The sequence below is a fragment of the Monopterus albus genome, unplaced genomic scaffold, assembly GCF_001952655.1.
Source record: "Monopterus albus unplaced genomic scaffold, M_albus_1.0 scaffold12.1, whole genome shotgun sequence".
Classification (NCBI taxonomy): Eukaryota; Metazoa; Chordata; class Actinopteri; order Synbranchiformes; family Synbranchidae; genus Monopterus; species Monopterus albus.
The window spans coordinates 4,961,654-4,974,243 of NW_018127892.1; the positions used below are offsets into that span (position 1 = coordinate 4,961,654).

The window sequence follows — 12,590 nt, forward strand, 5'->3', positions numbered from 1 at the left end:
ATTAGATTTCTACCACGCCTTCTGCCTTTGGCCAGGTTGAAGCCAGCCTCATCCAAGTATATGAAGTTGTGAGGTGGTTCTCTTCGTTAACGAAGGTGAAGACTCACCTGAGAGCAATTTCTCAATTCTGGACATATTTCTTAGCAAACATCTACTCACACTTTGTAGAAATCTGTACAGACATACAATTCTGAGAACATGTTCACTCGTTTTGATAGTACAGACTTCCAACCTGAAAAAAAGACTAATTGGTTTGGTGGTTGTGACATTTCAGCTGAGAACCAGGACACGTTATTTTGCACAGCTGGACAAAAGCAACAAGAATTGTCAAAAACAGCTGACAGATGTACAGAACCATTTGCAAAAGCAATTGCAATTTGATGAAAACAACAAGAAATTGCTGATATGATGTGAACAACTGACAACAGAATCTGACGGTTGAACGAGTAGTTCTGAGAAATGCAGTTCTGTTGTGAGAAATGAATGAAAGCGATAGAGAAAAACTGTAATATGTAGATGTTTAGTTAGATAAAATGTTTATCATGGTAAGAAATTTAATATTTCACTCCAAAATTGCAAAGAAGACCTGATGGTGGCACTTGACGAAAAGTCAGGGGATCATGAAAGTGATTTGGATTCATAGTCTTGGAACATACATTTCTGTGCACATCCAATAATTATTGACACTAGTCTGTACCAAAGTGGTGGACTGACCGACCACAAAGTGCTAAAAAAGCTGAGTGAGGTACTGTGTTTTAATAATGGTAAGCAATACTCTCTCTCTGAAGTCTTACCAGTATTCGTTTCCAAGAGGAGTACTCCCCCAGTGCCACAGCGATGTAAACAAAGATTACAGCATAGCTGATCATGAAGATGGGGATGTCCTCTGCTGTTGTCCGATTAATCTCATCCTCCAGAGACCTCTGTCAACAGAGTGGGTGGGGGGGACCAGAGACAAGTAGAGGGTTAAGTAGTACAAGCAGAGGTACAGACGACTGACGTGACATGGGAACATGTAGTTTACTGTACCTCTGCCATGTATGCAAAGGTGAAGTTGTTGGCAGGGTTTTTCTGGTAGTCCTGTACAATTTTAAGGAACTCCTCCTCCCACTGCATAGCCACTTTAAACTTGGAGTTGTTGCGGGCATAATTGTTGAGTGAGAAGGTCAGAATGAAAGCTTGAGCATTAGTGTAGTCGTCATCTGGGAAAAGAAACACGCATAATGTTCAGTTGTGTTTATAGCACTTGTATTTCATGTGGAAAAGATGGCACTGAAAATCACTCACTCTCATAGCCTCCCACAGCCAGAAACGGGAACACTGGAGCTCCATAGTCAGCCATGCAGCTCAGACCTAAATCAGTGATGTCTTTGAAGGACAGAGGAGAGCTTGAGAAGAGATGGAAGAAGAAAAGACCTTGTGTTAAAGTCACTGAACTAGTTCAGATGAATTGCTTTAGTCTGATTTGGAATTCCACTGGATGGATCCTTACTTGAGGCAGTAAATTAAGTGATCTCTCCAGTCCACTTCTTTGGTCACTCCCAGCTCTGTCATGTTCACCTTAGCGTTTATATTGTCTAAACTGTTCTGGAAGTACTGCGGCAAGCTGTTGACCGCACAGTCTTTCAGGGAGGGGGTGGTTGGATTCAGCGGTGCGAAACACACATCCTTGAGACTAGCTGTGCGGTTCAGATCCTCTGACCAGAACTCGATGTTCTGAAAAACATGAGACGTCAATGTGTCAAAATAATATGGTGAGCTTCTACAAACACTGTCAGCTGTCAACCTGGTCTTTACCTGTATTTTTTTCTGGAGTTCCAGCAGCTCAATGATGAGCTCTTTGGATACAAGCCCGCTAAAGTTCTGTGGCCCAAACAACAAAGAGTCATAAAAGTGGCCTTTTCTTCCTGGTGCTGTCAAGATCAACTGGTTTGTCCTGAAGAAGGGGTCAAAGTGTAGGTCGTGGAAATCTTTCTCCTTGCGGGCGCGGCTGTCAGGAGCAGACCACAGCTCGACTGGGTCAGTGGTGAGCTCAATGGACTTGAGGCCAGCAGAGAAAACAGCCACGACTACAGCTGACACCAGGAGTACCTTGGAAGAAGATAAAGTATGAGCAGCTGAGACACATCATAATAATCAGGATAATCACTTTTATTTGGCCAAGTATGTTACACACAAGGAATTTGTTTCTGGTACCGAACCAATGGCAGCCATCTGCGGCGCCATTTCAACCAATGGCTCTAACCATCAGGGGCAACTTGGGGGTTCAGTGTATTGCCCAAGGACACTTTGACACGTGGACTGCAGGCACCGAGATTCGAACCTCCAACTGAACCACAGTCGCCCCCCTTTAAACACGAGTTTAAAGGGTTGTCTGGTTGACAACTAGTGTTTTTCTTAAAGCCACCGTGCATACAATTTTTATGTTTATAGTATTTTTAAAATCATTTCAGTTAGTTTTGATTATAAAAACATGAGGCAATCCAAAGTCATAAATGTTCAAATTTAACTCACAGTGGGTTTAACTGCTGCTAATTCATACTCTGCTTCTGTTAGTTAAAAATACTTACTGTGAGAGGATATGTGGCCATTAGGGTTCCCCAGTGCTGAAATTGTAAGCTCAGAAAAGCTTGAGCTCTCAGACTGTTCCTGTCAGCGCACGTCACCTCTGATGGATCAATGACCCGCTGGGGCACATCATTACTCTTCTGGTCTTTGCCTTTCCCTTTTGTCTTTCTTCTCTCTTTATGCATTCTTTTTATAAAATTCTGGCAGCTGGAGGCAGTGAGGCAGAGCAGGAAGGCACATATCAGGATACAGAAAAAGATAATAGAAATCACAAGGTAACCATCTATCCCGAACAGTGTGAAGGGGCCTTCGGGTGGTGGAGGAGGGGGGATGCTTGGGCACGACTCCTGGCAGTCCTGGCAGGAGCAGACCTGACCTCCTGATGGTGTGGTCTCGTTGCACTTTAGGGCATTTCCATTGTAGGGAATCACACCCTCTGGTAGTCCTACAGTGACCCCCTCTTTTATCAGCTTGAAGTCGATGTCCAGTGGAGCCAGTCCGTTACTAGAGTCTCCCTGGAAGTCATACCAGCGCTGTGGGGTGCACAGCTTGGCCCCATAGCGACCACACATGGTAGCAATGGCGAAGCCTCCTGTGGCAGGAATCCGGACATTTTTACATGACTGGAAGGCGGCATCTGCAAAGGTGGTGCTGAGAAATGCCTGGTAGCCCACCACGGCTTCCTTTTCCATGCCGTTGATAGTGACATTCATGACCTTTGTGACTTTTACCCTCTGGCTCTGACTGGGGCTGCAGGTTGTCATGCAGTGCAGGTGGGCAAAGTTCTCAACGCAGGAAGGGCAGCGGACCAGTACGGCCTTGGACAGGGTCAGACTCTTTTCCAGGGATGACAGCTGGTCGATGGAGCAGCAGGCATACGTGTTGTTTTCTCCACGATCCAGAACGGGACACACCTACAACAAGAAAGTGTACTTTATAAAAAATTTACAGACTCATGCTCACTCTTTGTGAAAGGAATGTTTTTAAAATGATTTCTTGAGCTCCACTAGCATGCTTTATCGATTCCTCCTCTACTTCACAAAAACACTAAGCTGGATCTACAGACCTCTAGGAGTCTCTTGTAGTGTTCTCCTGTGACAGGTCGAGCACGGCTGTAATTAAGACAAGGGACAATAGGAGGAATGAGGGTCCCTCCTAGCGAGGGGTTACGACCACACTCCTCATAGAAAGCGCAGTACCCCGGTTCATGTTGAGCCTCTGTCAGGACCTGCATTGAAGACGGAGATGTCACAGAAGGCACACTTTAGAAAAAAAGGAGGAAACATTTAAACTAAAACATTTTAAAAGATTTCAACACTAACCTTTTATGTATTTTTATTATGTATAAAAGTGACGATGATATTTGGTAACAAAGAGGACTGATAGGGTTTGCTGTGTTCAGCATGGGCACATTTTTGTGCATTACATTACAATATTAACCAATAAATATGTTAATAGTGTCGTAATGACTTTAACACTGCGCTGTGTCCTGCTGTGTCATCTACGTAATGCCACCTTGCAAGTACAACAAAATGGAAAATGTATGATCAAATTCAAATATGTTCAAATATAGCTCAAGGTTGATCATGGTACTAAAAATTTATTACAATTTATTGTGTCTCTTTCATATAAAATTAAGTATTTAATAGTGTCTGAGGTTTATAAACTTCCTATACACTGTAGTCATGCATTTAAACTAGTAAAATAGACAAATCAGACCTTCCCTGTACATGTCTTAAGCCACTTCTTTTTATTTCTGTAACAATTTATTTATATGATTGTATTTATCTTAATTCTGTGTAAAAAACACTCAATTTCAGTTGTTCAAATGTGTCGCATAATTAAACTGACTTTAAAAAAGAAAGGTTAGCCAAACAAATTGGGGACTCTTGTGACATATATTAAATGTTATAACTTTGTGAAACATAAAATTCATATTTTATGACAGTGTGCATTCATTAATCCAGGGCTGATTTACTTTATCTTTAATTTTGACACTGTAGACATGAATCAAACAAAAAACAAAAAAAGAATTACTACACCTGCAAGTGTACATTTTAACAATATTTACCACAAAGAATGAAAACCAGCAGTCCTAAATTAACATGTTCAAGAGTGTTACCGTTATAATGTTTTTAGTGTACAACCACTTTTCATCATTTACTCAATATAAATATAATTTTACTATTTCACTAAAACTTTAAGTTGTATGAATAATTTAAAATATCTAATAAACACATGATAAACACAACACATACATAAAAATAAGATATTACGGTGTGTTCCTTATTTCACTTTATTCCTGCATTTGATATGTTTTTTAATTAGCCATTTAACATTTTCCATACAGCTGAACTTACAACCATAAGAGACATTTAATCGCAGACATTTGCAAAGGTTTGGGAAAGCGAGATCATTTTTGCTTTGACATTTCTGATGCTTTACTGATTAAAGAAATTCCAGTGTTTTTTATTTGTGAATACCAGCATTAAGATAAGAAATCACAGTTTAATTACAACACTTATATCTGTAAGTGATTACATTTATTCAGTATTTAATTTACAGTAAAGACCTACACTTTTATGTTTTTATGACAAAGTAATATGAGGTAATTATATGAAAAAAGGTGTTCAGTATTAATATTAGAGTGCATCATTACAAAACTATCAGGTACTGGTTACCTAGCAAAGTAGAAGTACCACAGCAACTTACCATACAAGTCAGAAAAATGATCAGGGCTGTGACACAGACCATGATTCCTGAGAGTCTATCAGCAGCAGAAGAGTCAGGGCCTTAAGCTACAATACAATGGAGTGTATATTAATCACTGCCACCCTACTGGACGATACATTAGATAGATTCACACGAGAGGGGTTCTGTGTGTCTAAGCTGGCCTCCCTCTCTCCTATCATCTGTCCAACAGTGTTAGGGCTCAGGGAGGAGGAAGCATGTCCAACATAACCACTCCTGTGATGTCACGCTTTTCTTATCTGGTGTGATGTTGCAGCTGGCCAATCGCAACCAACGATGATCATTTGCTCTGACTGATAATTAACATGTCAGAGATTGTGCTAAGGTTGCTGGGGAATGCCAAAGCATCCGGGAAGAAGAATCCAACCCTGCAGCCACACCTGGTACTTCTCCTGCTGTAAATGTTACTTGTCTTCACCTGAGTCACGCTGCAACTCTTGGTGTGTCTTTTGAAGACATAAAAATGCAGACATTGGTTGCTCTGAATCAGATCAATCAGTTCACAGCCAGCAGCGTATTATTTGAAATTCTTGTGTGGACAGCGTTATTCCAAAAACATGCACATTGCACTATGGTACAGCCGGCCTGAAACCGGACCTTTAGACCATCATGTAAGTGACACTACTGTGTGCAAGCTCTTTTTTCATTTTTGTATACTGTAAAAGTCTTACTTCCAACCCACTGACAGCAGTAACATGCCTTGATCACATCCCACCATCTAAGATTAGCTGTAATTAATGTCGTTATCACATGCCAAGGTCAAAGCTAAGATAACAGGTCCATCAGAGCGATCAAGGTGAAGGTGCAAAAGCACCTCAACCGGTGATAAACAGATAGGAAAAGGACTAGAAGAAAAGGGGCAGATGGTATTTGTTCTTTCCCAGTGTTGATAAGTCATGGCAAACAGCAATTCGCACAATACAAGGTACAATCATCTGATCGATCTCTCTGTTCTCCATCCAGCCCTCACCCATCTAGATTAAAAAACCTCTTATGTGAGAATGCTATTCCTAGACTTTAGTTCAGCATTCGACACAATCATTCCCCAGCAGCTTATACAAAAACTTGGACACTTGGGACTGAAAACCTCTCTCTGCAACTGAGTGCTGGACTTTCTAACAGGGAGGCCACAAAATGTGAGGGTCGGCAGCAACATCTTGCTGAGGATAGGGGCTCTGCAGGGGTGTGTGCTCAGCCCATTGCTCTTCACACTGCTGACCCACGACTGTGTGCCAACCTACAGCACCAACCACATTATCAAGTTTGCAGATGACATGACTGTAGTTGGCCTCATTACCAACAATGATGAGGCCAACTACAGGAGTGAGGTGTGCCAACTGGCCCAGTGGTGTAAGGACAACAACCTCTTCCTCAATGTGGGGAAGAGACTGTTGTGGATTTCAGGAGAAAACCTCTAAAGCATCCACCACTGACGATCGACGGTGCTGTAGTAGAGAGAGTGTGTGCTGCATCACTGTGTGGTATGGAGGTTGTACTGCCTCCTGCAGAAGGACCCTGCAACGCATAGTGAAAACAGCCCCGCACACTCCCACTTCAAACTCCTGCCTTCAGGGAGAAGTTATTGGAGTCTTCAGGCCCACTCCACCAGACTTACAAACAGCTTCATCCACCAGGCTGTGAAGATGCTGAACGCTGTTCACTACCTCCCCCCCTTTGTCCCTAGACAATAACCCACCACAGAAACAAACAAACAAAAAAACTACCTCTGGTGTTTTACCATCTGTTATATGTAAATCTGCTGCTGGGAATTTATTTTTTTTTGCTGGGATATCTGCTGCTGTTGGTCATCTGCTGTAATGTCCATGTATACCTCATATGCTATTTGCACCTCATCACCAACGCCCTGGTGATGCTGAACCATCTGACAATCTCCTATTATTGTTTGCACTACTGTCACTGACTTGTACACGGTTTTGAGTCACAGCTTATTGGCTGTACCTTTAGATTTATCCTAATTATGTTAATCCAGTTCTTATTCTATTCTATTTTTATTCAACTTTATTTTATTTTAGTTCCTAAATGTTATGGCACCCACTACTAGGTGAGAGAGAAATGGTATTTCGATATTCTGTATGTCCTGCACATATAGTGAATCGACAATAAAAATCTTGAACCCTTAAACCTTGGGTATCTTTTATCTGTTTTAACAGTTTGCAGTGTAAGTAGCCTAATAATGCCTGTGCAGTACCGAAATCATAATATCAACAAGTTTCATTCATCTGAAAAGTACCAAACTTTTGCTATCTTGTTTTACCCTGCTCTCCTGTAAACAAATACATTTGCAATTATATTGATCTCTTAATTATTTTATTCCTGTTCTATTTTATGATCTTTGTTTAACCTTGAGAGGCACAGAGTGTCCTGCCCTCAATTCTTTATGAGTGTTATCTGCATATATGTAAGGGACTCTGCCCATTCATAAAACAGTCTCTACAAAAGTTTGTTGTGGAAAAAGGGCACGAGCTAGATTTGAGCCTGTGCTGCTACATTTTGGACTTCAGTGTAACAGGAAGGGCCTGACTACAAAGGCTGTGTAACTCTGTTGACATATTTGTCACATGTCATTTTTAAGCTAAGGCTCAGGGAACTGCTCCTTTGCAAAACTGTTTTTATGCAAACAATCCGGCACCTTCAGTGATCAAAGCTTTCATATACAATGTAAAATATGCACAAGGTAAAATAACACAAGGGTCAGTAACTTCCCTACAGAGTAGAATTCTTCACCCCATAATTACATTAATAAAACTGTATTTTATTTGTAATATTTCAAAACAGTTTTGGCATAAAGCACACCTTTTGTTGGTAATACGCCTCTTTAAACTGAGCATCATCAAGGAATTAAGAGTTACTATAGCCAGTTCCTCCTTAATAGAAAACATAAACAGAAGTATCTACAAAAATAAATAAATACATTTCATAACTTAAACTCATGTTGCTAAATGACTTTAGCATAAATTGTTTAAATACATCTACAGAGAAGCATCACCAAGTCTTTCGTAGAGGGAACAAAGAAGGTTAATGCACAAAGGTTATGAACAAATAATGTATTAATTTATCCATAATGCTTATTTATTTGTAAGTTTATAGTTGTTATTTTGCTGCAGTGCATATTTGTATGTAATCACAGTTCTATTTGATAATGAGACAGAATCATGCTTAATTAAATGCTATGTGCACTGATATGACACAGCACATGCTCTTATCAAATTTCACAAGGATAAATATAGGTAATAATTATTTCTTTGGCTGCAATTGAAACCATTTCAAACATAAGGACATATTAAAATTTGATCTAAAACGGCCCTGACAAGTTAAAAAAATACATCTTTGTTCATGCAGATTCAGGTACATACAGTACACTGACAATACTATGCTCCATTAGTCAAATGTACAGTATGTGGTCTAATGTATTACAACTAAATATAATATATACAATTATATTCGTGCTTGCTTTTGATAATTAAACAGTTGAACATAAATGATTATGCGTGTTAAAAACACTCAATATCTACTAAATCATTGTGCTTTTCAAGTGTGAGGCAACATAACATGATCAGTATAAATGGCAACTTACACAGAGAATGTAAGGTGCCAAGTCTTTTCCCATCTATCCTCCAAAGTACAGTGTTTAAGAAGTACCTATCTAAGCCATTTTTTCTAAGTCCTTAATGATCTCTTCAGCTAAGACACTTTCTCTTTATGACTGAGTCTTTATCAGTCATTATTTATGAAACTTCCATTGCACTGGCTGAATGGTGGAGCGAGCTGACTATCACAACTTTTTGAACCCCGATAAGGGTGAAAGGTAGTTTCATGGGAAAGGTTGTGCCTGTCAGCTGAAAACTGGGAGGATATAAAACCTTTATGTGATGGAGATAGGAGGATCCTCAGTTTTATGCAACTACCATCAGGGTCACTCTCACTAGAAAATCAGTTGTGATATTACAGTTGATTCTTTCACTAATTCATCCCTCACTTTATTTTTACTTTTTGTAAAAACGTTTGGTTTGTATTGGGCAGATGTTGAATCCCAAGAGACACTAAATACTATATGTAAACTGGCTGATCCTCCTCTACAGAAACATAAAATATGATAACATACACACACATGCTGCAACTGTTCAACTAATGTGCGAGCCTGAATACTTTCAAATCACTTCCTTTGTTTGAGCCAGATTTTTTCTGCATTTGGGTTTCATCTTGACAGGTCACTAAATGAGGGGGTTTCTTCATGAAACTCAAACACTAGAGAGTGATGTACTGTTGACATAACAGCTGGCATTTGGGCGATATTTTATGATTTTTGTACCATTTTATCATCAATATTTTAACCTTGCAATACAACAGAGGTGTGCAGTGTCATAATAGTCATCCTGCTGTGCAATAACAATGTGAACTAGAAGGGTATGTTGTGAATACAGCTTATTCACTGTACTGTGTATTTTTCTCTTTCACTACATGGATTGATGTTCTTGTTGCTGTAACATTGTAAACTGTTGTGGGAAAAATAAAGGATTATCTTATTAATACCTCCTATTGTGGTTTCAAAATGGACCACTCCCTCCCCTTCTTGTCAATTACAGTGAATTATGACATTTTAGCAAACTGCTCAAATATACAGTGGTTGTCAGTGTTGGTATGCAAGTGTCACCTCCCTCTGTGTCACCTCAGCCTGAGTGGGCATGAGCTTTACTAATCAGGGTTATCATGTCTGGCTACATGTTGGATGAGTCACAATATATTTGTTTAGTTTGGCAGGGAGTCAGTGGACAATAAAAACCAGGAAGCATCACAGGCCTTTTCAACAACACATACTTTATGCCACCATGACAGGGATAATACAGGTGTAATTAATAACATGGGTTATGGCTCAGTGCCATCAGGTGCCAGTTAGCCATAAATGATGCATTAAAATTAGACCTGTGCTTTTCCTGCTATGAAACTTCATTAAAGCATGAGGAAACCTCTTGCTTACAAATGTATCACAGTATCAGTAACAGAATCAATAGTGAACCATAAATTTCATTAATGACTTTTCACCCCATATTCCGCTGAAACCACAAAGATCATGTTATGACATTACATGCTGTCTTAGAAATCAGGACTGACTGATTCAACAGCAACAGTATTAATTGAATCAATAGTCCAATAAATGCCAGGAACCCCACCCACAGCAGCAATTAAGCACTGAACCACAGCAGAGTGAGACAGGCCTCCTTTCAAACCATCGTGTAGATAGCTAGATGGCTTTAATGAATAAAAATGAGCGTGCTGAGGTGGTGAAACATCTGGCGCCACACTTCACTGAAAAACATTTAGAAATCATGTGTCTCTTTGCTGGAAAAAGCAAATTTCTTAAAGAGAATCATGAATTTATTCCAGAAAAGTTAATATATCGAGGACAAAACACTTTCTATCCCTATGAAAAATACATTAATGTGAGAAATAAACTATAAACACATGGCTCATCTGGAGAATTCTGACATGTGAGTACTAAAACTGAATTCTAAAGTACAAATAAAAGGTAAAAAAGAAATACATGCAACAGTTTTTTTTGCAATGTTCAAAAGTAATCTTCACTACCTGAACTTTAAAGAACAGCGAGTATGAAAATGAAAAAAAATATTCATGAATACACTAAAGTTGCAACAAGGAAATGATTTAAAATCTACGTTGTTTATTGGGTCCATAGTCTCCAGGCCCAGCGAGGCCCCTGGGGAAACCACCCTGGCCTCCTCCAGGCATATTGTTGTTTCCTGGCCCTGGCATGATTGGAGTATTCTCAGCAGTCATGCCTGTGGTACCAGCATTACCAGAGGTGCCGCCCAGAGAGTTCCTGTTCATGGGCATCCCGTGGCCGCCCATATGCATCCTTATGTCTTGCTCTCTGTTTTCAGAGAAGTTACCTCTGAAGCCCTCCTGCTGCCTCTTCATCATCTCCTCATTGCGAATCCTCATCTCCTCCTCTCTCCTTCGGCGTTCCTCCTCTTGCCGAAGCTCAGCCTGTTTCCTCTTCTGCACCTCCTGACTGTGGAGCTCCTCCATCCTCCGCAGCTCCTCCTGCCGCCTCAGCAGGTCCTGCCTCATCAGCATCACCTGATGCTCATGCCTGGCTGCCTCCATCTCTGCCTCCAGCTTCTCCTGAGCCTCTTTCATGTTGCGGTCCACCATTTCATACTGCTGCTTCTCCATCTCCATCAGGGCCTTCCAGCGCATGGCATACTCATACTCAAAGGAGCCTGGTTGAGCAAAACGAGGTGGCTGCTCACGCTCTTTGTGATACTGCTGGTTTTTGTTTATGACCTTTTCTGATAACCCCTCCTCTTCATCAAACTGTTCCATAGGTTCCACTGTAATAGGCCGGGGGAAAGCTGTGAGAAGATAGGCACCATCATTGCACTTATCCAGTGCTTTTCTTGCAGCTGGCTTTGAGGTGAACTCCACTATTCCCTTCCCTGTGGGCCTTCCTCGGTCATCCACTATGACTACAGCTCTTTCTATCTGACCAAAGGAGGCAAAGGCCTCCTCCAGCAGCTCGTTGGACACAAACTCTGGCAAATTCTTAACTGATAAAGCAGCACCGAGGCAAAGGCCTCCTCCAGCAGCTCGTTGGACACAAACTCTGGCAAATTCTTAACTGATAAAGCAGCACCGTGTGTTGCAAACCTCACCCGGATGGCCCTGCCTCTGAATGGAGTATCGTCCAGCTCGGCTCTCGCGATCTCTGATATAATCCTAGTCTCGAGCCGGATAAAGCCGAAGCCTCTTTCCTTGTTCACAAAGATCTCGCTGGCCTTTCCGTACTTCGCGAACAGCCTCTCGATATCCTCCTCGGTAACTCCGGTTGGTAGGTTTCCTACGAACAACCGGCTGCGCTGCGTGAAGGTTTTCTCCCCGGGCTTCCTAAAGCTCTGCAGGTCCAGGGTTAAGGCCTCATTGGGGCTGGTCTGTTCGCTGGGCTCAGGCTGCTGGCCGTTGCTGTTTGTTCCCCCGGGTTTTTTCAGGTCTCCCGGGCGGTTGGGGCCGTGGTTCTGCTGTGGGCCTCTGTGTCCTTGCATTTTTTTGCAGCTAAATTAAAAAGCGATTTGATAAATCACTCGATAAACAGAAGCACTGTTAATAGACGGTGGCGCACTATAAGGTCCGAAAATGGCGAGGCTGCGTGCTACTGCGACGCTATTGTGATCTCAATTCAATGCGCCGTATGTAGAAGGTGATGACGTTGATTCTGTGCGACAAAAACCAAAACA

The 12,590-nt window shown here is 41.2% G+C and overlaps 2 protein-coding genes across 3 annotated transcripts in view; both read right to left on the minus strand.

The window, feature by feature from the left end:
• The window catches only part of npc1l1 (NPC1-like 1), a 12,297-nt gene extending 6,975 nt beyond the window's left edge, over positions 1–5,322 (minus strand). The window contains exons 1-8 of the mRNA XM_020590431.1: positions 5,281–5,322; positions 3,635–3,796; positions 2,571–3,482; positions 1,798–2,091; positions 1,493–1,716; positions 1,288–1,388; positions 1,030–1,202; positions 795–923 (exon numbers count right to left, since the gene is read on the minus strand). Of these exons, the coding sequence (XP_020446087.1) occupies positions 795–923; positions 1,030–1,202; positions 1,288–1,388; positions 1,493–1,716; positions 1,798–2,091; positions 2,571–3,482; positions 3,635–3,796; positions 5,281–5,322 (2,037 nt within the window). The remainder of the gene's footprint in view (positions 1–794; positions 924–1,029; positions 1,203–1,287; positions 1,389–1,492; positions 1,717–1,797; positions 2,092–2,570; positions 3,483–3,634; positions 3,797–5,280) is intronic.
• Positions 5,323–10,078: 4,756 nt separating this feature from the next.
• nono (non-POU domain containing, octamer-binding) lies at positions 10,079–12,532 on the minus strand. Of its 2 annotated transcripts, none has more exons than XM_020590391.1 (2): positions 11,926–12,532; positions 10,079–11,854 (listed from the first exon to the last, which is right to left on the minus strand). In XM_020590391.1, exons 1-2 carry the CDS (start codon positions 12,396–12,398, stop codon positions 11,002–11,004), a joined length of 1,326 nt encoding a protein of 441 aa, XP_020446047.1. In that variant the 5' UTR covers positions 12,399–12,532; the 3' UTR covers positions 10,079–11,001. The 2 variants fall into 2 exon arrangements, with proteins under 2 accessions (XP_020446047.1, XP_020446046.1); XM_020590390.1 differs by having other exon boundaries at positions 10,080–11,862; positions 11,934–12,532.
• Between the last annotated feature and the right edge of the window lie 58 nt (positions 12,533–12,590).

Bases quoted from the DNA above. Each gene is read 5' to 3' on its own strand.
- nono (XM_020590391.1), bottom strand. From the start codon at position 12,398: ATGCAAGGACACAGAGGCCCACAGCAGAACCACGGCCCCAACCGCCCG. The intron at 11,855-11,925 runs CTCGGTGCTGCT...GGAGGCCTTTGC, and splicing joins CTGCTGGAGGAGGCCTTTGC to CTCCTTTGGTCAGATAGAAA.